General features: G+C 39.7%; 1 protein-coding gene across 5 annotated transcripts in view; it reads right to left on the bottom strand.

The window, feature by feature from the left end:
- The window catches only part of PTPRK (protein tyrosine phosphatase receptor type K), a 449,549-nt gene that overhangs the window by 213,217 nt on the left and 211,331 nt on the right, over window positions 1–25,001 (bottom strand). For all 5 annotated transcript variants that reach the window (XM_075597282.1, XM_075597281.1, XM_075597279.1 and 2 more), the window contains exons 4-6: window positions 23,245–23,326; window positions 21,030–21,145; window positions 6,498–6,672 (exon numbers count right to left, since the gene is read on the bottom strand). In XM_075597282.1, the coding sequence (XP_075453397.1) occupies window positions 6,498–6,672; window positions 21,030–21,145; window positions 23,245–23,326 (373 nt within the window). The remainder of the gene's footprint in view (window positions 1–6,497; window positions 6,673–21,029; window positions 21,146–23,244; window positions 23,327–25,001) is intronic.

Below are 25,001 nucleotides of genomic sequence, written 5' to 3' on the forward strand. Positions count from 1 at the left end.
TGTTATCTGAAAGGAGATCCCCGACAATCAGAGCAAGGCACATCTAACATTGTCAACTCGGCTTTTCAGGCCCGTGAAGACAAGTCCTTTTATCTGGCTCATTCAATGTATTTATTTAAAAGTGCATGTAGTACTCACTAGAGACCATGCACATCTTCCCAGGCTTCCTTTCTCAAAGCCTCATTATGTGCAAGGCAGGGCTTCCAGAGCCATTATTGCATTGTACTGCTGATTTGATTGGAGATGTGCCGAATATAAAAGGTGAATCAGTGGAAGGTTCAAAAAAAAAGTCTCCTGTGCTTAGAATGGCAAATATCATTCATAGTTCAGGGGAGAGAGTATACAAGAATAACAAGGATTCTATCAAGAAGGAAAAATAGCATAGGTCTATTATGTGAATACTGTATGAATCTCATAACAAAATAATTAAATATAAATACCAAGTAGATGAGGAAGTTCACCAAGGATGCTTGTCTTACTAATTAACAATCCTGACATTGAAGTATTGTAAGAAAATAACTTTGGTAAAAGAAATGTTATATCATTGAACTGCGATGTCCTTAGTGGGTTTAATATGAGAAGTTAATAAAGAGAAAATGAATGAGTGTGGATGAGATGTTTTAACCTCTGGCTGGCATTTTGCTTGTCTTTTTAACCAACACTGGATTAAAAAACAAAAAAACAAAAAAAAACAAAATGTCATTACAAACTTAATGCACAAACAATGTCATTGCTGGCAGCATACTAGAAGCTACACCAGCAGAGACCATGAACAACTTGCTAGAATTGTAACTACCCCCTCCCCACTCTACCTGACTCTTGCCTTTCTCCCCCCGCCCCATCTTACCCACCCATGTTCATTTTACCTGTACCACTTTATCCCCTTTCCATGTTACACCTCTCCCCCCCTGATTTGATACAGACTTTATTATATAGTTATATACAGTACAGTAGGGTTTACAAAAATATGACACTACCCTGACCCATAATGCCCTGTATGTATGGCTTATGTTCCCAACTTTGATAACTATGTCCCCTTACATTCCATGTCCCCCTTCCCTTTCTAATTGCTGCATCCCATAACCCTAGAAAACGATAAAAATGTGAGCTTTATAAAAAAATATATATATATATATATATATATATATATATATATATATATATATATATATATATACATATACATCATTAAACCAAAATGCAAAAAGCCCCAATGTTACATCCAATAGGACAAATTACATAGTTAAATACTTATGTCTTTTCATAAGCGTCGTTTAGTCAAATTCTTTGGCCAAAGTATTTTGAAACCTATAACCTCACCACGTTATACCCTTTTTACAGGTCCTAACACTATCTGCAAACGTTCTCTTTACCTCTCTAATGGAGGACGACGTCTTAATAGACTGGTTATTCCCAGGTGCATCACAAGACCGGCTATTTAAGAGTGGGCTGGGCGAGCTTAAAAAAAGGCAGGAGGGGTCAGAAACCTTCAAATAATGATTACCAATTGACATTTACAAACACACACAGTCCCTGCAAGCTCCGAACTTAAACCCACCGCACCATATAGATTTGTGTCAGAGAGGAAAAAAGAGAATGTTTACAGATCGGCGTAGGACCTGTAAAAAGGGTATTCCTTGGGGTAGTAACAGGTTTACAGTGGGGGGGGGGGGGGTGAGTATATAATTACCTGTATATGAAAGCCTCTTCATAATGGAATCATGTTTTAGACAATAGAATGTCACATGCATGGTTGTAATTCTGCTTAATGGCTGTTCCAAGAGCATTATCACTGATCTGTTTGATAGGGTAAATATTTGTGACTCACATTTGGTATTCATACCTGCTAACATTTGACTCCATCCAAGGGGGAAAACCAAGCTCCACCACTCCCTTTGGCCCTAAGCACACGCCTCAATGCTCTCACCTCCCTCCCCCCCCCCCTCCCACACACACACCTTATTCCTCTTTTCTCCCCATCTCACTTCTCCCCTTTCATCTCCCTTTGTATGCCTCTGCTCCCTCCCCCCCTACTATTCTCTTGCGTGACCCACTGCACACCTTCAGCCTACTGCCCAACACTAAGGTACGTTGGGCTCCACGTTCATAGAAAGAACTCAACTGTACAAATAGTACAGTGGTAAGTAACTCTGCCGTTGATGAGATCCCAGGTTCAGCTGCTATCTTTCCTGGCCAAAATATTAAGCGAATAGGTAACTTGAGAGCAGCAGGGTGCAGCAGCAGGGTGCAGCAGCACGGTGCAGCATCCGATTGCAGCAGGGGAGAAGGATTTTCGTATCTAACCATGTTGCCCTGCACGCAAACGCATGTTTTCACATACAAATCAGTGGGTGAAAATGCCACCTTACACAATCATTAAAGTTTGGCTCCTACAGGCTGAAAACATTACGATACAAAACGGTTTGGAAGCAATACTAAAGTTATGATAAAGCAAATCGTGTTTCTTTTTCCCTCATCCCCTGGCGGTGTGAACACCCAGACCAATATTCCTCAGCGGCACAATCCAGCAGTGAAATGTTCATTTATTACAAATCGCAAAAAAAAAAAAAAAAGCCCTAGGCACGCCCTGTCACTTTTGCTTTAGCAGGAAATGCGCTAATAAACTCTTGCCCCTGGGTCATCCTTGACAATGGCCAAATACACTGCCAACTCCTATTAAAGGCAATTCATATCAGTGGCCCCAAAATTTCCCTTAAAATTACCATCTTTTCTCCTGCTGTAGCAGGATGTCAGACTGAACGTGCCATTGAGATGCAGGATCCGTCACCATGGTTAATCCTTAGCACAGCTTTAACGCTGAAGAAGCGGCATCCCCCTGGGTTTATGCATGTTATATATTTGTGTTAACCCGATTTATTTATTGGTTGCACGGATAAACAGAAATAGGAATTAATAAAATAACAACGCATAACCAAGACCTCTTTCCACTGCTGCTCGCCCAACAGAAGCTTGATTTTTCTTTTAGCCTGGATCTTTTGACACTATAGTGTTGCCAAACAAAAAAGTCCCTGTGCATGTCGGCAAATAATATGCTAATAAATCGAAATTACACATATCCCTGACAAAAGCCCTGCTGGCTGGGACCAAAATACGTTGGGTTCATGTGAATACTAAATATATTCGTCTGTGCAATTTTGGAGCGCCTGCTCTTTCTGAATTTGGATTAGATCACAAAGTTCCCATTCCATGAATCCAAGACGGCAATAGTGCACCCCCTTCTTCTCCCAACTGGACTTTGGGTGTTATTCATTAACCTGATATAGTGCTGATTGGGGGCACTATATATTACGGAAGCTCGCATTGATTTCAATGGCAGTTTCTGTGCAATAGTGGGCTGATCGGCACTACAGCAGTTTAATGAAAAATCCCCTTTGTGAGTAATGGGTATGCGTACTTTTCAACGTCTTATTGTATGCTATTAAATCCAACCAATTTTAGCAGCAATCCCACCCAGAAGCCTATATGAATGTAGTTCATGTTAGTATTTTGCCACCTGGGTATGTATTATTTTTTAAACATTTTCTTAACCTCTGGTATCGGAGGTTGCCACGGTAACCTTTAGACTGCACTGGGCTCTGGATAGAGTTTCATTTTAAGCTCCTGGGCATTATATATTTCACATGCTCTCCCCTGAATGTAGCATTATATTTAAAAAATAAAATTTTGTGTTGGAAAGAACAAAATATCTAAAAAAATAAAAATAAATAATAATATTTTTTTTTTTAAAGCAGCAAAAACATATGAACTCTTTTTTTTAATAACTCAGTTGTGTAGTATTAGATGTTACTTTTTTTTTAAATTTAACTCAATGCCTGTTTCAATTATTTTTAAAGCAGTTCAAGCTGCGTTTTTAAAAAAATAAATAAAATTCCCTTTAATGTGTGCATGTATACAATCCACACAGCCAGGTTGCCGATCGATCTGTTCTCCTGTGATCAATTAGCGAAGATTCAGCTCGGGGGTTCACCAAATGGCTGTCAGAGCAGCGGAAAAGGACCAAAGATGCAAAGTTCTGTGGGAAAGATCATGTGACCAGGCAGTCAGATGCAATTGTTGCACTGCTAGAGAGAGGGCAGGGCTCAAAAAAGGGTGTGCCAGAGTCTGTTTAAGAAGAGGAAGGGGATGTGACTTTGTAAATGGTTGCTAAAGAAACATAAAAATGCTGGCTACATTATAATACATTACAAATGTCATTCAGAATTGTTTTAAAAAAATGCTACAAGTATTTTCTTATAGTACAGAACTGATTTGTTAAAATAAAAAAAACACACATGTAGGATATTGCTTGGCCTGCAGCTTTAAAGCATCCTTTGATTTCTATAGCAGGTTTTAGCCCACCTCACCAGCAGTGCAATATCATTGCAACACTTTCCTCTTTGAGATAATTTGTTGCCAATGTTCCCAGCAGTTTGAGCTGCAAACGTCACCTATTGTTAAAGTTACCTTCATAATAATACAGTATATAGATACATTATAGCTGCTGCGTTACACAGACTGAAGGATTGATAGAAACGGAAAGGTGGCCATTATGTTAGGCACACAATCAGGATTTATACAGCTTTGTAACAGGAGCACTGATTGCAATCTTCGATAAGAATGTAGAATTATTCATTGTCCCATGTTTAACATAATAGAGGGGGGAGGAATGTAGTACTGCGGCTTTAAATTAAAAATGGTGAGTGATCATTGCAGATTGCTGTTTAAGTTCCTCTGCTTAATTTTAAGTCTTGTCTGTATTCTTAGACTTCTGAATCACACAAATTCAACCCAAGAAAAATTCAAGGCCTTCAACTAGCCTTCTAGAGCTCAGCCTACTATTTCTGCCATAATGTTTCCAAAGTCCTAAGTTACATAAACACATCGAAAAGTGTCCAATTACAGTACCATTACTCTATTTTTAGCCAAAAGAAATACCACAGAATCTACTGGTTCAAATAAGTTTTGTTTTTTGTCATTGTATCAGGGAGACGTCATGATTACCATTTTCTCTCCCAGAATCCCGCTTGATTCTTCCACAATAGGTGGAAAGGGTCTGCGGGAATGTGATGGGTTACGCTTTCAATCCATAAAAATGCGATTGAAACCTTCAAAATCTTATTTACTGTACAAACAGGCTCATAAATTGACCTTAAGGTAATCTTACAATGCAGTCGCCCAGATTGTGTACGTACGACATATTGAACCAAATAATCTGATTCCAAGCAAATTAGTTTAAACTCTATGCACAGAAACGTGAAACAATAATTTTAGTGAGTTTACCCTATGTTTGGGTTACCCACTGCAGTGCAGAGAGCAACTCTGAAAAACCTCACTACGACTAATATGTTATAAGAGTTGAATTTTTTTTTGCAACAAATGATCATATGCATTTCAGGAAACGTTAATATGCTTCCATGTAAATAGGAATAGCTTGCCACAGTCGTACATCTGAAGTAATAAGGAGCTCATGCTGTTAGCCAGAGAGGACATTACCATCATAACAGAATTGGAGTCCCTAGAGCAGTTACAGAATCAAGGCATCAGTAGCCTGGGAGAATGTCGGCCTGAAATTATTCGGGGAAAAGAAACTAGAGAAAGCATAAAAAGTACATATGCTTTGTGACATGAAAATACAGGAGGGTACTTCACCTTTAAGGGAGCCTTGTGTTGAAAAAATGTAAACCATACACCAAAATGCACTCGCATAACAAGGCACAACCACAGCCAGAAAGTTCCTGTATTTTATAATTCTACCCTTTAAACGTTATCCCATGTTACAGTATATTTGTTACTCCGTGGCTTGTGGCTGTGAAGAGCAGTTTTCCCCTGCGCATAAACTCACCATACGGATTCATATATTACGGCATGAATTACACACAGACAAAAAAGTTGCACAAACAAAAAAACATTAAACATGAATTAGGATACAATTAGCCCATGATGACAATTACTTTAGGTCCGGGCATGAGCTGGATATTAATGCATAGGTTGTCCCACGAGCACTCCTGCACAGGGTAACTTACAATTGTCGGTGATCAGAAATCATGGATCTCCATGCAAAGGTCCTTAGTGTTACAGGTACATGGAGAGGAGTAGGGCACCGTCTTCTCCAAACTTCTTTTAAACCATTGTACACGGAATATTTCGGCTGTAGATGCAGCCTTTTTAAACGATGACTTTTCAAACCGTCTTTGGAAAAGGCTGCATCTACAGCTGAAATGCCAAGAAACCTCAGGTACATAATTGCACTAATAAAAAAAAAAAAGTTTGAAGACAGAAAGACACTTATGCAGTGTTCTATTTTTACATGCTAAAAAGAAATATTTCCACACCAAGCTGATTTAAGGCACAAACCCTTTAAACGACCTTCAGTTCATTAAAAAAAAGTGTCATTTGAAAATGAATCTAAATGTGGGAAACCTCTACAGAACTAGACACAGGTTGAAAAAAGTCTGCTTGATTTAGTTGAAATAAATGGAGTCAAACCAAATCCTTACCTCGAACAATAAGTTGAGCAAAATTGGAGACTCCAGATCCTCTGTCTGATTGCGTTACACATCTGTACAAATCTTCATCTGCCTTTGTCACCTCACGCAACCTAAAGGAGGCTGCAAATCTTCTGTGGTTGATGTTCTTTGTCTGGGTCACAGGGATGTCTTCTCCATTCCGCCTCTGTGTAAACAAATGACATACAAGTCAGAACATCAGAACCATGCACAGAAACAACCGGGCACTTGGGACCAGTGCACCAAGAGTGACCCGCACACGCCAACGTTTCTATTCTAAAAGAAAAGAAACGCACACATGGTTGGTGGATATTACGAGGTTTTACTCCCAGCTGGTGTTAAATGTTTATATTATGATTGAGGAAGGTGGGCAAGCAGCTTTTCTTCCCAATCTTTGAGCAACAAACCTACACCAATTCAATGAACATTTTATTTCAAGGAAACTAAACCTTTCTGATTAAATTTAAATTTAAATGCCGGATTCCAGAATACGGTAAATGCTTATTTTGTACCATTGGTAACATGATTATTTCAAATGAGAAGGTTTACTGGGATTCCTATGAGCATTTTGACATGATTTTTTAGAAACCCCGAACTTCATAGACCGTGAAAGTCAAGAACTACGAAGATTTCGCTGGTGTGTAATTTAATTTTAAATGTGTAACACACTACAACGTTGTGCGTGCTAATATAGGGCAGCCATAGCACCATTATTGTAGACAAAGGGATACGACACAATACAAAAACCATATGTATGTTTTTTTTTAAAAAAAACACTATTTTTTAAAACATATTGAGTAACCATTAACAATGGTGATCGGATTTCAGCTTTTCCTTATCTACCTTACTGGTCAGAGCTCAGAATCCATGCCTGTATTACAATAAAGCATCATTTAACAAGACATCAGCCAAGTCAACTGGATTCCAATAATAAATAAAAAAAACAGCAACACTATGTTTATCAGATGGTGAGCAACTCCCGTCACATCTGGTTCCAAAAGATAAGGTATACGGTGCTCTGACTGGCTTTGTATCCTTAAATCCCAGGGTATTTTGCCATCCCGGCGGTGGATAAACTCATACGGTATTTCTTTCATTTTCGAATCTGCCTTGGCACGCAGTGAGATCTTGCTCATCACATATAGAGAGGCGTTTAAACACGGACAAAAGCATGCCTAGCTGTACTGAGATTTAAGAGTTGGGCACCAATACAATGACATTAAATAAGTGAGGAAAATGCACAAAAATTGATGTACTCCATGGTGGTCAGTATTCCAGATGGAAAAAAAACCCACAGTGATTCTACATTGAACTGTACGGTGGAGGGGTTGGGTCAGTTTTATACTAACCATAACGTATAAAATGTGTGGTTCAAATCTATCCCAGCGTCACATTGCATAGCCAGTATAACCAGCCTCACAATAAAGAGACCCTAAAATGTAGAAACAGCTGTCTGTGAGAAGGGTTACTGGTTATGCACTCCTTTAACCCAGACTGTGCTGAAAGCGGTGTAATGCGGCAGGCATAAGTTTACATAGCTCCATGTTAAAATAGACACTGAGTACTAATTTGCATGTCATTTCCCAGAATCCCTGGCTGCAGTGGAAGCATTGTATGCTCAGAGATAATGGTGAAAAGCAGAGTTACATGTGAATGTGCTCACAAGTACTATTTCTATTTGCTGTACATTGAGCTCCAATGCATTGCCGGTTCTCTGGCATCGAAAGGTTTATGCACCTCAGGGTCATGAGCGGAAGATGGAGGGAGGTTCTTCCCTTTAAAAGCACCCAAGTTTTCACACGGTCCTGCATTATATTTATTCCTCGCAGGCTTCTGCTTTGCCTAAAAGTTTCCTTTGACCTCAATTGTTGCTTTAACCACTGAACCCAGTGCACGGTTGGATTGAGGGTCTTGCTTGGCCCAAGGTCACATCTCTGGGAGCCAGCATTGCTGCTGGTTTACTTATTCCACTGACAGAGATGCTTAAAAATGAGCCTGTCATAATATACATTACAAATGAGAAATGTTCTCCTCCCTGGATCCAAACATTTTATCAACAGCTGCATAAATCAGCCTGTACCTTGCTTCCTTAAGTGTTGCCAAAGCACTGCAGTATGTATATACTAAACCTGAATAGTTGGGGATATAGCAGAGACAGACCAGGCTTTTCATATTCTTATCTTTGCTAAGATTTGTCCATGCAGAGGCATATTTACTGCATATAGTTTGAACTTGTATTGCTTAATAAAGTGTAGTATTATGTACTCTTACTTTTAATATTTAGATATTACTAATGTTACCTAAAAAGGTTACAGGGACAAAGCATTATGATTACATGGCCAGAAGTGTCCGTTTTCAGACACGTGAAAGAGAAGCTCTTATGTTTTATGTCATAATGGCCCAATGAAAGATACAAAATGAAGATGTATGCGGCACACCATTTAAAAATAGGGAAAATTATACAATTACCGGTGCTCCTGATCCCAGGGGAAAACCTGTTGGTGATCTAAATTCTGGTACAATGAATAGCGAATGAAGGCACTATGGATGTGCCACCTAGCCACTTATGAGAAAGGCCGATGTAGCGGTCGAAACGTCGTATTTAATGGCTCAATTGATGTATTCTTTTGAAGCAAATACGTAGTGCCTTGATTCGCTTTTCAATGTACCAATGAAAGATACCACGGCCCACACCAAATTGTGACTATTGAGATCAACTTAGACATTTCATGGAATGATTTGCACACCAATGAACATTTAAACCTAGATGTGCGTATTTTGGGATACCCAATATGACAACTACGTAATGCTCCAAAAGAAGGTACAAGTAATACCCTAATAATTATCCAGCAATTGTAGTATGAGAAGATAATCCCAAAGATGGAGTTTTCTGAGGTGCATGAAACACTTCTGTTTTTCTGATATCGGTTACACAAATTATGGTCATTGGTCTCTGGTTCCTTTCATGTTAAATGCATTTTTCTTAGAATACTCCATGGGATTTTACATATTTGTAGTAAACCTAATGAAGGACAATTTAAAAAAAAAAAAAAAAATCAAAGGAAACAATTCATTTTATTTTCATTTTGTGAGTGAAAAAGCTCATTTTGACCCCATTTACTTTATGTATATGTTTATGTAAATATATACAAATAACTGGAGTTGTCCAAAACTGGGCTACACGGGATGATACTGGTTGCAGGCCTGTTACTCCCATCGGGCTTCTTCTGTTTTCTTTTTGCACAGAATAGTGGAAAGCACTCAGTTATAATGGTGAACAACAATTATATTATCTGCAGAAGGTGTTTGAGATATACTGTATCACAGCAAGTTCATACCATCTGGTCGTATGAATTTGATACTTGCCGATACCTGAAATGTTCCAGTTACTCAGGGGGTTAAAAAGAACAAACTTTGACATTATTTCAGAAATAGCTTTGACATTCGGCGTTCCACCCAGGTAACATACTTGTAATGTATACATAGGCTGCGTCCATGCTGCCGAAGACCACGCGGAGGCGGGTGCGCGTGTGACATCACCCGCGTTTAGCGGGAGCATTTTGTGGCCAAGGTAGATTAGCTGTAGGGGCCGTGTCTGTGACGTCACAGAGCTGGTTCGCCCTCATTGGGCGGGCCGCTCACGTGACCTGCCTGTCGCGCCCAGGAATCAGATTGAACTGATTAGTCGCGCACCGAGTGCTCAAGTTCAGTCCTCCAGGGCTACCAACAGGCCAGGTTTTCAAGGCTTCTCTCAATAACACGTAACTAACAAGCCCAGTTTTAACTTTCACTAGCACAACTTGCTTAGCTATACCTTTCCCACAAAACCTGGCTTTTTGATAGCTCTCGCAGACTAATGTATCCTCGTGTAAATACGTTATTTGCAGGCATTTCTAAAACTGCCAGCAACTTGGAGTTTGTCGATTGTGTTAAAGCAGCAAAACGTGAAACTTACATGGGTTCTTTTTAAATAAGCCACTTCTGTAGTATTGGATAAAACTTACAGTATTTAAAAATATATATTATTCAACTCAATACCATTTTTAATACATTTAAAAGCAGGGGTGCGCAATTTTTTCCCCCATGTGCCCCCCTGCTGGCGTTCCCCCTCTCCTCGCTCCCCCCCCCCCCCCCCTAACTTGATTCAGACATCCTGGCTTCAAGAAGTCACATTGTCATGAATCAAAGTAAGTGAGGTTTACAGAGGTCCTGCAGCTCCCCCGGCATTCATTTAAATGCGTTCGGGAAGCGCGCGCGGGGCATCTGTAACACCCGCGCCCCCCCCGCAGCGTGTCTCGCACCCTGCCTGGGGGGCGCGCCCCCCACTTTGCACACTGCTGTTTTAAAGCATCATTTGATTTCTATAGCAGGTTTTAGCCCACCACCCAAGCAGTGCAAGATCTCCGCAACACTTTCCTGTGTTATAATTTGTTGCCAATATTCCCAGCCCTTTGAGCTGTAAACTATTTATTCTTACAATGTTGCCTTGGTTATATCAGGATACATTGTAGCTGCTGAGTTACATTGATTGAAGGATTGATTCAGCCATTTCGTTAGGCACACAATCAGGATTTTTACACATTTATAACAGGAGCACCAAACGATTGCCAGCTTAGGCAAGAATGTAGAATTATAGATGGTCACACGCTTTACATATACAAATAAGGAAAAGAAGAAAAAAAAAAGGGGGGAATGTAGAATTGCTGCTTTAACTCTGATCACTGTTGTGTGGCAGAGAGGGTGTTCATCTGCCGCCATTTCATCCAATTCTTAGTGGCATTATCCCTTTAAACAAGTTTTTTTTTAATGTGATTTAATTAGGGTCTACCAGCCTACAGCAGATCAGTAACTCCAAACATCACTTTGAATAAAGAATTTTAATTACATTTAGTTAATATTTTAAGGGACATCATACTGATGCAAACTGCTCCAGGGCGAACAAGGATATGTATAGTCCTCTTAAACTCTTTCAGCAAATGGAAGAATGACGAATATGATACAAGAACAGTGCGGTAGTTGTAAATTATTCACATAAAGCTAAAAGTTCAATGTGCAGAGTGCGAGGAGTTCATTCTTGAAAAAAGAATAGGAAAGTCTGAAACAAATATAAGGGGAAAGGCTTTAGAAGCAGCAGTTCTTGTTCAATTCCCTCACCTGAGATGCACTCCCACATTTAGTGCCCTCTAATCCTTAATGGGTGATGGTCTTTCTTAGACCGATACTCACTAATGAGATCTATGCTTAAATGAGCAATTAATGCACTTTTTATTTTTTTATCGTAGGTTTGAAGCAGGGGGTCTCTGGAGCTGAACCTAATTAAATCCAGCTCGGGGGACCCCCTGCTTTCCGAAATACAGACCACCAAAGAGGGTGCCGGTATCTCTGGTAAGTTTTAAGCTCCCGCATCATGCGAGCCAATAGGAAGCCGACCCGGATGCTGTCACCGTTTCCTATTGGCCCACAAGGATTGGAAGCTTTGAACCTCTGCCATTACATGAACCTGGGTAGAGGAGCGGCTACCGCAACCCCTACGGGAGGTCTATCCCTGGAAGCAGCAAGTCCCCGGAGCGAAAATTAATGGGGACATCCTGGTTCAAAACTATGTTAAAAAATAATGAAACAAATTGCATGCTTGGATTGCCTCTTTAAGGAAAAGAAGGATCCGACGCTCTACGGTTTTCTAAATAAAGCTAATTTATTGTGCCACACAACGTTTCCACCAACAGGTCTTTCTCAAGTGACTAGGCAGAAAGGCCTATTTGTCGAAACGTTGTGTGGCACAATAAATTAGCTTTATTTAGAAAACCGTAGAGCGTTGGATCCTTCTTTTCCTTAGTATTGCCCTGGGATATACCCGACAGGTTATCCTTGAACCAGCAGCACCGGTAAAACTGTATGTATATTTTTCATTGTGATTGTAGACAAAGTTCTTTTCTTGATGGATTCCTCAAGAGAAAACAAGCATACACACTGCAATAGTGCATTACCCAGGGACAACTAGGATGTATAAAGAGAGCAATTTTAATACAATATTAAAATACAGTATAAGATAAAATAAAAAAACAATTGATTACACTAAAAAAAATTTACTAAAAAGAATTATACTAAAAAGAACTATCTGTGCCTTGGCATAGGAACCAGATGTCTTGAAACTTGCTCCGTTTGGTGTAAAATTGTAAACCTACTCACCAAAAGTGACTAGGACATAAGTGTTATTGAAATGGTCTTATCAGCATATGGGACCGCTTGCTGCGAGGTGAAATTGCGTCAATCCACGGAAGAGGATCTCCTTTTCTGCTCGGGTGTCTGCTTGCTGCACACTGCTTGCTGCTTTCTCCCAGAGTTCAGCCGATCAACTCCTCCTGTGACGTCACCGCTTGTTCTCCACAGCTACGGTGTCTCAGTAGCTGTGGAGAACAAGCGGTGACGTCACAGGAGGAGTTGATCGGCTGAACTCTGGGAGAAAGCAGCAAGCAGTGTGCAGCAAGCAGACACCCGAGCAGAAAAGGAGATCCTCTTCCGTGGATTGACGCAATTTCACCTCGCAGCAAGCGGTCCCATATGCTGATAAGACCATTTCAATAACGCTTATGTCCTAGTCACTTTCGGTGAGTAGGTTTCCAATTTTACACCAAACGGAGCAAGTTTCAAGACATCTGGTTCCTATGCCAAGGCACAGATAGTTCTTTTTAGTATAATTCCTTTTAGTAATTTTTTTTTAGTGTAATCAATTGTTTTTTATTTTATATGTTATACTGTATTTTAATATTGTATTAAAATTGCTCTCTTTATACATCCTAGTTGTCCCTGGGTAATGCACTATTGCAGTGTGTATGCTTGTTTTCTCTTTTTCTCTTGAGGAATCCATCAAGAAAATAACTTTGTCTACAATCACAATTAAACCATTCCTCAGCGCCACAGGAGGTGTCTTTCCCCTACATTACCAAATCTGGGTAGGAGATTCCAGATTCACTTCTTTGGGCAGCTCCGGGACTACCTTGGTCTCTATATCACAGGTTTTTTGTAATTCATTGTAATTCATTGTTTGCTTGAGCGCTATTGTTCACCTTTATTTTCACTATATTTTTTCATTGTTGAGTGCAGCATACCCCTTTTATTTTGGATTGACTCTTTAAGAATGCTCTAAATCCCCTTTAGTAGATATGGGCAGTCGAGGGCATTTTAGTTAGCACAATACAAATACTAAAGTGAGTGTTTTCACAAGGGTGCATGAGGGTATTCTTTTCTAGTTACATTTCAATAATGAGAAGCATACAATACTCTGGACCACGACATATTGCAACATGTTCAAAAACCACTATAAAATCTGCTTCCGATTAAGTTTGGAACCATCATTCACCTTCCTCAATAGTAATTATGCCACAATGTAAAGCAATGCTGTGTACCATGACCGCCTACTTTGCGTGTATTTAAAGATTAGGCACAAACGCATAAGAATAATCTGGTAATTGCTCTTTAGCCATTTAAAGCTGCAGTTCAAGCTGCCGTTATAAAAATAAATAAATATATTTTTCCCATTCAATATGTGCATCAATACAATCTGTACACTGACAAGTGATTAGCTAATGTGCAGATCGATCCATTCTCCTGTAATCGATCGCTTGCTCTGGGGTATTTAATTCAGTTCTTGCACAGCATTGTGGGCAATGTACTCCTGGAATAAGATTGACTGGGCAGTTACTAGATACAATTGGTTCACTGCTAGAGGGTGGGGCTCAAAAGCCAGAGCCTATCAGAAGGGGAAGGGGCTGTCACTTTAGAAATGCTTCCTACATTAGAAACATTAAAAATGTCTTTAAAACATTTTTTTTTTTAATTTAAATGCTACAAGTATTTTCTCATAGTACAGAACTGATTTATTAAAAACAAAGCACACGTGTAGGATATTGCTTGAACTGCTGCTTTAAGCACTAAGAAACAAACAGTCCTAGCAGCCAATGACTTATTAACGTAGGCTAGAAGACAGATCAGTTCTAAAATCAGCATGGCAGGACTGAAAAATGCTTCAATTAAAGACATCTTTCTTTATATTTTTACTTAGAAGATGAGTGAACAGGTAGTGCAAAAAGATTATGGGTGTCCTTATACAAATCCAGCTTATTGATGTTCACTGATGACAATTAGAAGGGATGGAAGGGCATTGGGTGACTAAAAACCAAGCGGTGGGAATTTCCCCAGAATATGAAATGCTGCACATGCAAAAAAATATATAGTGTAGGAGGAGATAAGGAAGGAAGGAGAACAGAACGTTATCCAGGTGGATCAAACCTGCAAAAAAATCTTAAGAGGAAATTGGATCATTTTGATTTAACTATTTGATCCAAAGGGGGAACTATTCCCTGCAGCGTAATCATTGTATTTGGTGCTCCTGGGACTCCTGGATTGTAGGCAAATTGAACTTTGACATTTTCTGGAGAAATGAGGACAACGTGGCTGTCGGGGTCAGCCTCACACAGGGGCAAATGTACCACTGTAATGTTGTATGACGACAATTATATGGTGATGCAACGGGGTGTATATGATGCTGTAGCTGAAAAAGTAAATAGTTACATTGCTCAGCACCACGGGGAGAGGAGATCTACAGAGCTCAGAGTAAAAAGAAGCATCTCAAACAAAATAAAGTTAAACAAAATACAATTAATTTTTTATTTAGTTTTTTTTAAACAATAGCACAGATTACTGCTTTAAGGTAATATATCCCTGGGTGGAAAGAAACTCCCAGCATCTGTGCACAGTGATGACTGACCAGTCAATCACCGCTGTGACTGGCAACGCTCCCCAGCGACATCAAAGCTGGATCTGACGCGCTGGGACCAGCAGCAGCGGGGATCGACAGGTCAAGTCACCGCCGCATAGCTCAGTGAGTAGAGGGCTTTGGGAGATCGGGAAGCAGGAAACAGATGCCGCGCAAGGGTTTGGGGAGGAGATTGTTAGAGCCCTGTACTCTGCCCGCCCCTGCTTTCAATGCACACTGTGGCAGGAGGAGTGTCTGTGTGACACCTAATAAAACACTGGCTCCTAAAAATGAAATATTTTTGTCCACCCCCTGCAAGGGGTTATGTGGGCATCTTCTGGTTCCCTTCTAGAGCTTAAACTAGTATAAAGTAATAACAGAAGCAGTATATGAAAAAATGAAAATAAATCAGCAATTAAAAAAGAAGTCCTAAGGAAAATTCCAAAATGTATTTATTGATCATTATGGTTATCAGCGATAACATCTAATTATCCTATTTATCGTGCCAAATATTACAAAGGTAGCCATTATAAAAAGTGATCTGTTGTCTATTCTTAGCAAGTGCCAACCCAAAAGAATGTCACCTTTATTCTATCTATTAAGAATGGATGACTGCTCACTCATTTGGAGTGAGTCTCCCTTGCTGGAAGGCAGGCTCGTCCATTCATAACATACCTCACACAATCCAGTGGAGTGCCACTCTGAAGTGGAAATCTTTCTATTACAAATTCATTTTTCAGTCCAGAACTTCATTCATCAGAATCACTAGAGCTTGAAAGCTTACATTCACTTGCTCTAGGTAGAAACATGGGTGCTATATTTAATGTCAGAAATTTCTTCATTCAGGTGAAAACTACACTAGTAAATTGTTTAAAAAAAAAAAAAGTTATGCCCAATATTGTTTAAATAGTTTCTTTGAAAAGACCTGGATTACTTCTGTAATAGGCTGGTGTGAGCATTTATTGCAGGAGAAAAACTCTGCTGTCTTAGTGGCATAAGAAAAAAGTATACAAAACTGCAGGCTGATTATATGCTAAGAATGAGTCAGGCCTTCTCTTGCTTAGAATACAGAGAAGACATCAGCTGCATCCAGAGAGCAGCTGGACCCACAATCTCATAATGAAGGAACGTGCAAAACATTGGTGTTAACATTAAGTATTATGCAGGAGACCAGCCTTGTGTAGACAATTCATATGAGGGACAAATGACCCAGAATCATGCATAATAAAGACATGAGAAGGTTCTGGTGACATAACCAGGTCATGCTTCAGCAACCATTCTTGTAATGCTGCTTTAAGGTTGTAATGTCTTCTAGGAAATTACACTGGGATATGGGTTTTTAATGCAAAGCCAGACAGTTTTTGTACATGGTATTGGATGTGATGAATGTTGGAGTCTTTTGCTTTCTGGTAAGCTTTGGATTTCTCTCGCCTTGTACATTTAGAAACAATTCCTTGAGTATTTTTAGAGCCGTGCTATGAAAGCTGCAAACACTTAATCCCAGTCTTTTAGATACCAGGGTAAAAGGTAAAAGAAAATAGCCGCTTGACATCTGCCATTAGCAGTTAAATAGGAGGAACCTGTAGAGTTTTTCACCTGCTTTGTGTTGTACTTTCTGCTCGTCTTTTAACAACGTTGTCTTTCTCATTTTTCCAATTCTGTTCAAAAAGAGTTAGGACCTCGTGTAAAATGATTGGGGGGGCTGGGAGAAACCATTACACAACTCGTATCTGGTGACCTGAAAAAAATCACTGCTAATCATAGCCTTACACATATACTGCATGAGATATTACAAAAGATGGGATGCAGCACTCTATCTAAATAAAAACAAATATCGCACAAACATGATTCACCATTTGAACCACAATGGATTTGGAATACGCAACTCAACTGCTAGGTGTCGGCAACATAAAAAACATTAAATATGCCATTATACATAGATTATGTACATAGGTTACTATATGTGTATGGCCATTTGTGGTATGATATCTGTATTTTTAAAATATGTGCGATAATATGGATCTAACTCTATAATTTCAATCACCTAATTATCATTACCTGATATATGTGGGACTATATAAGTGTTACTGCGCGGTTATGACAACAACCCCTGATGAAGTTGTGACAGCACGACGAAATGCGTAGGGACGTTAACGCACCATGTCCTATTGGAAGGCCAGGAAAGACACAGTGCCGAGGAGGCATCTAGTAACACGCCACCGGTTACTGGAGGACCCCTCTTAGAGGCAACTCAATCTATTCAGTTTCCAGGATCTACGGCCAGCATCTGATTGTGTGGACTGCTACCAATCCACCTGCCTGCTGTGATGGAGCATGAGCTTTGCACATAACATGCCTCAATTTCGCTGGCGTTTGTGAGTGCGATACTTTTAAACTGTCTAGATGATTAAAATGTTTCTCAGACTTTACGCATGGAGTGTGTGTGTACACACACACACACACACACACACACACACACACACACACACACACACACACACACACACACACCATTCTCAAAGATGGAGAGAAAAAACATAACTCAAAATTAAACTAAGCAACTGCATAAATTACCCCATCAGTCAAAGACTTGATGTGTTATATTAAAGAATGTGGAGACAAAGATATGTACACTGAATGGTCAGACTGCCCATAAAGGTGCAATATACAGTATGGTCCAATGGAGTCAGTAGCAGCAATATATATTATGGGATGTACTTTTTAGATTGATGGCTCCAAATAAAAATGGAATAGGTATATTTAAATAATATTTATATTTTGAACATGGTAAATCTGAAACTTTGGGGCTATTCATTTCCTCTAGCGTAGGAGCGGCCAACTCCAGTCCTCAAGGGCCTCAAACAGGCCAGGTTTTAACGATATCCCTACTTCAGCACAGGTGGCTCAATCAGTGGCTCCGTCATTGACCGAGACCTGTGCTGAAGCAGGGATATCCTTAAAACCTGACCTGTTGATGGCTCGAAGACAGGAGTAGGACACTTCTGCTCTAGCGTCTCACCTTTATGCTGGACCTGCCCTTCCACAAGCAAAGTAAAGTTCCTCTCTGGACTGATACAAATGATACTTTTACAGCTTTTAACAGGTGAAAAGAAGAAAAAAAATCTTTATTTCCTTAGAAGAGATTTTTTTTTTCCCTTTAAGTCCTGTGCTGCAACTGACTGCTACAACAAAGAAGACTCTTTAAAGAAGTCCCTGTGACTTTACGTTTTGAAGGAAATTTAGAATAGCGGTGTGTCATATTCTCATTGTAATGTACTGTGGTTTTTATTTCTGCATGGAGTAACCGTTTTCAATGTAGTACTTCATTACACAAAAATTCATATTTCCCATGTTAAAATAACTTTCCAGTTACAGTAACTTTTGAATGACCATAATCAGTGACTACTGCCAGTTCGGCTGCACCCGGTCACGAGACTTCTAGGGGCCCATTTTCCCATAAGCCAGAACACCAGCACTTATTTTAGAAGCCAGAACAGTGTTCTGGCAGTTCCGTAGGGGTCCACCCCCTCTACCACTGGCCCTCCCTGCCTGTGGAGCGGCGTCCGTCTGTGCACTGACCGAGGGAGACCACCCCAGCAGTCCTAAAACCAAAGTTAGGCCCCATCAGAAGTCAGGCCCAACTATCGTAACCGGGGACCAACAAACCACAACGCTAATGTGAAAGCTGATGAAACCAGCTGAAAGGTGCATGTTAAACGGTTAGGTCTGATCACACTCTGAGCATAAAAAGTCTGTTTATTTTCTATAAGCTGTTTTATTAGAATTCGTTATAATTGGCATCACAGATCTTAAACCATCAATGTCACAATGACATCTCTTCTTTGCAGCGGCTTGTACACACATTAAAGCTTTATATCCGTGCAAATACAACAAAAGACAGGGGTGCCCAATGCTCCGTCCAATTGACAAAACATATATGGTAAATAGTATAAAGTTTAAATACTTCAATAATAATAATAATAACCTGGTTATTTAGTTTAACCCTTTGGCCAAAGCGTCGTAAGCCTGCATACCAAACGTCAAGGTGTAACCGTGCAAATACATTCCAGCCAAAATACACTACTCCATCCTATGGTAGGTGTTGGATAAGGATTTTTGCTACAGTATAAACATATCCCCTTATTGAGCAGTATGTTGCTCAGGAGAACCAAGTTGGAGGTGTTTATATTAAGATTTACTACTCTCAGACTGTTCTTTTAATGTTATATGTGCATGTCGTTCTATATCATGTCAATAAATAAGTAATCGGGACTACAAACGAGGGACTCTGTTTTCTTTCTATACACAGTACACTCTTTTCCACTTATCATATGGAGAAGCAGGTTTGAACATCCGGGAGTGTACAGAATATTCAATATAACTACGGTACATCGGGTATCATTTTAATATAAGTGTATTTAGTGAATGTTTAGGGATGAAAGAATTCTCTTCCCTTCCACTCAAACAATTGAAGTTTCTCAAGAGCAAAACACTTTAGGTTGCTGCGTCACTGGACCATAGGTTGTTTTAGTAATGCCCGCCCTTGCCTTTCAACGATCACATTTTGCTTTAGCTGTAATAGAATGTGATCCCTACCCATTTGTGATTATTCTGGTCTAAAACTAAAAAGTGTGTCCACCCACTTTAATTGTGAGAACCTGATGCAAGTCACAGCTGTCAAATGGAATGAATTCCAATCTGCTTCTTCAGCCGCCCGAACAGCACTTGTGTACTGAGCAATCACATATTAAATCATCCACAAGGGATGTCTCTGCAGCTAAAAGGGAACTTAACAGATTGTTCCCGCACTGCTACAGATATGATATGATTCAGGTACATTACAGCAGACCCCCGAAGACCGGAATGGGTGGCTGAATGGGTTGATATCGAGCCAGTGAGAGCTTTGCACTGCTGCTGAAACTCTAAGAATCTAACACCATATGCCGTCTTGCCCATGAGCTTTGGAGAGTAATGGGATGGTTTCATTGTATTTGCTGTAGTGGATTCCCGTATGGGAACTGGACGACGTGTGAAATTCCAAAAGGAAAAAACTATTTAGCTACTGAAGCAGCAATCATGCCCGTCACTTATTGTGCCTGATGCAAGTGACAATTACCTTGTACAAATGACATGGCTGGTTGGGCCCTATTTTAAAAGGTGTGTAAAGCAATATTCTTATCTTTATTCGTTTAAGGTCTACTTTTTCTGAAAAACAACTGAAACTAGTTCAGCAAGTAAACTAGTGAGACAAAGGAGTGTAGAGTGACACAAACATTCTGACCACTGAACTTTCTTAACCTCAAGTGAGCTACAAAAGTAATAAGTGTGGTATTAGTAAACCAATTACACAACATCAAAATCAGCATATGTCACCTTAAAAGTTTTAAAAATGTGTTTAAGTACAGCCCCAGATAGGAGCCGAGGCAAAATGGCATATATTTTTTAAATAATAAAAACGATTCATGTTTGGAGAAATATATACACACACACACACACACACACACACACACACACACACACACACACACACACACACACACACACACACACACACACACACACACACACACACACACAGTATATATAATCAAAAGAGAGAAAAAGTATCCCACTAATATATATATATATTAGTGGGATACTTTTTCTACATATATATATTTTTTTTTTTTTTCATACAAAATATGCAAGGTCTACAGATAATATAGAAACATGTTACGAATGCACTGATCTCCAAGTGAGCGGAAACATGGATGAGTAGCAGATCTTACCTGAAGCCACAGCTTGTTATTCACTGCTTCCCTCCCAGTGGCAATACACTGAAATGTAGCATTCTGACCAGCATTGACCTCCACGTCTCCCAGCCTCAGGAAGTGAGGGGATTTATCTGTGAAGGTAAAAAAACATGAATAGTCGTGCTTAAAAACACACAAATATAAATACAATGCTTTTTTTTACTCAAGGCAAGACCTTGTATTAACTATAAAAACAAACAGACCAGAACCAGGTATGTGGGTAATACTGTACGTATGCTTTACTAGTCTCCAGTAAGGTTGCAGTGGGAGTAAATATAGTTCATTATTTGACTTAAAAAATATATAGCTAAAATAAACAATTGGGTATTGTGATGTATACTATTTACTATTCAAAGCCTGTTTATTTAGAAATACACTAGACGTTATTGCTGAATTATTATGTGCCTCTTGCAGGCACACTTACCAGAACCCCCTCTTACACTTAGATTGTAAGCTCTTGAGGGCAGGGCCTCCATTTCCTATTGTTTTATGTCTGAAACGCTTATTCCCATTATGTGTTGTATTATTTTGTCGGGTGTATTATTGCTGTGAAGCACTATATGCATAAATGGCACTATACAAATAAAAATATACATAAATGCAGGCTTACACTGTATTCAATGTAAACTTTAAACTATATAAAATAAGCTAGGGTACTATTCTTTTAACCTACAAATTTAGACTAAGAATAATATACTAAACATATAAATCTTAATACAAATGGGGCAAACCACATATTGCCAAATAGACCTAGCAGGTTGGATCGCTGCTGGGTAATTATGCTGCCTTCTTATAAATCCATTACACTGGTTATTGTAACATATTCAAGTATGTTAAGCACTTTTGCGGGGCTGTTTTTGGTACAATCTAGCAATGCTGCTACAGTCTAGCAATGCAGGTACATGGCAGATATTTCAATTGCATCATGAGCGATTTGAGGAAACCCAGAAGGGATTATGCAGCCTGCGTTGGTGGTGTGCATGTTTGATGATAATGACTACTTCAGACGCAACAAAGGGAATGTTGTTGCAAAGATTTGTTTTCCCTCAAAAAGTTAGGTGCCAGGTTAGTGAACATTAACATTTAGAAAGAGATTAGCTGGCACAATAACGCACAAATTATTTTCACCAAATACAAAACCACACACAAACTGCCATCAATCAGAGTGTATTTAAAGGAATCACAGTATCCACATTTCTGTCCCCCGCGCAGGTGTCCACTCCAAATAAGGACCATCGATACTACATTTCCATTTTTTTATACACCCAGAATCATGATTCGTTGTGCAAGTGGATTATACAGCCGATTCCATAATAAAACACTTATTTTCTTTAGGGGCTTTTTAGAGGCGATTTCAGAATATTGTTTCCGCTTATGTTCCGCCAAGGGTACAGAGTGGTCGAAATTGTGGAGATATATTAAGAATGTACAACAACAAACATGTGACTGGAAGCTCATATAAAGGAACAGATATAATACTTGTGATGCTTCAATTGTAATTAAAAATTGTTTAACACTTTGGAATTATGTCAATCAAAAACCAGGGATAAACAACCATGTGCCGTTTGATTCAAGTGCTACATGCTGATGCGGCTCGAAACCAATCAATGATAGCTGCAATGCTAATCGGATAATGTGTTGCACATCTGGTAGCAGAACATCTTAAGTGGGACCTTTTGCACTTCCCTAGCAGACAAGGGTAACCAAGGCTCTCTAAGGAACACTTTGTATACAGATATTATCATGTAATAATGCTAAAGTCAAAACAGAATGCTATTGATAAAAAAAAACCCAAAGATTCCCCAGGGTCACATTAAAGATGTGCACAGTCTGTATCTTGATTAAGTCTAACCGTGCAGCCCTGACTGAAACGAACCAATTAAGCGCAAGCACAAATAATGCATTTATTGTTTTAATTACGAATTAGCACTCATGTACCGAGGTCTCTCTTTCCTGCACACAGTTCAGATTAGACTGTAATTAATGTAGCAAGCGCATCATTTCCTGCATGGCATTGCAAACAAGAGAGGTCTTGAACAATATTGTTTTCGAAGCATTTTCTTGGAAAAGTGGCAGCGCAAAAGTTGCAGAAAGCACAAAGGGCACAAGCGCCAGACAGGAATACCCAGATGTCGGAGCTTGGACATGCCGAGAAGGTACTTATAACAGAGCATATTTCCATCAGCCTTACCACAAGGGTAGCTCAAAACTTGGATGTCATCAATTGCTATGTATCCACTCCTCCCACCTGAGGCTTCAGCTTCAAAGATGACCTGCCAAAAGAGGAGAAGATTTGTTGGTAACACTTAAAATCGGAAGCAACACCCCTACATTCGTAGGCAGCACCTTAAAAAGGAGCGCTCCATCTAGAAATGGTTTTAGCGGGAAAAAATCAAAGCCCTCTTTAAAAACGTAGAACCGTATATTTACAGGTAAATTGGGAAATGGTCTGCAAATTAATGGCTGGCAGTTAGGTGGTCAAATAAAGCATGAGTCTAAGAAACTAAATCTTATGGTAAATTGAAAACGTAAGACCATAAACCTGTTTAGCCATTAGGATTTCTTTTTTTTTTTCCTTTCTAAAAGATTCAGTGGCGTTGCTCCACAAATCAAGAGGGCTTGTGAGATCCATGTGACAAACATGACGGATTGCATTACACAGTGTTTAAACCTTGCAGGATAATAGAGCTGTAAACACACAACTAATGACCCATATGATATAGCAGGGGTGTGCAAACGGGGGGGGGGTGCGGACGGTTGCAGAGGCCCCACGCTCTTCCCCAAGGCATTTACATGAAATGCCGGGGGTTCGCACGAGCCACTGCAACTTCACTTACCGGGATTCAGAAGCTCGGTGTGATGCGCCAATATGGCAATGTGGCGTCAAATGACGCCGTGGGGTCATGCGACGTGATGTCACATGACCCCGCAGCTTTATCAGACGTCGGTTGCCATGGTGACGTGACATCACAAGACCCGGGGGGAAAAAAAGAGGTAAGGGGGGCGCAGGCAGCTCAAAACGTTTGCGCACCCCTGTGATATAGTATGGATTCATCGTGGATTGTGATACCTGTTGGGGACACAATCTTTGCAAGCTCTGAACCCAACACATCATACAGTATATATTTGTGTCAAAAGGGGCCCTATTGAGTGTGACCAAATGTACTGTTGGGAACCATTGAGCTTTCCATATATGAAATGATCGTATATAGAGCTTTCCTAACTGTTTCACATAGAAATCTGTGGGGTTTTGACACCAGTGCACAATACTTCCATCTATGAAGAACATTCATACGGGTTCCCAAAAAGAGATCACAACCTATATATTTCTCCATGACGGGCTACGGCTACTAGAACTTTGAACTACGCCGATAGATTTGGAAAAGCCAATATGACTTGATCGTTTTCCTGAAGGGGTAAGACTTTCATTGTAGGAGATAGAAGCCTAAAAACAAAATGCAAACAAGATATACAGCTCAACCCCGTTATAACGCGATCAGTTACAACACGAATCCGCTTATAACGCGATGCAAGCGTGGCTCCCAATTTTTGTATTTGTGAATACTTTACAACACGATTATTGGTGTCTTAAATACTTTATTGTACAATGCATACAATGGTACATTATTTCTAACGAGATCCACTTATGGCGCGATGTGATTCTTTGGACCCCAAGCACAGTGTTATAAGGGGATTGAGCTGTATTATCACCTTGCTTCTAGGATGGATTTGAAGTAATTATGCATGCAAAGCCTAACAGGTTTTGCTTTCCCCAATGTCGAGGAATAAAAGAACAACTATATATAATAAATCCATTATTTCATTATGAGTGGAATATGATGGAAGAGGAGAAGAGAGAGTTTGGAATACAACACATGAGAAAAACATGGTGCAGACGTAGTTACGGCAATACAGTATTGCAAACAATGAGTTATTTCTAGTATTGTT

The sequence above is a fragment of the Ascaphus truei genome, chromosome 4 (genome assembly GCF_040206685.1).
Source record: "Ascaphus truei isolate aAscTru1 chromosome 4, aAscTru1.hap1, whole genome shotgun sequence".
Lineage (NCBI taxonomy): Eukaryota > Metazoa > Chordata > Amphibia > Anura > Ascaphidae > Ascaphus > Ascaphus truei.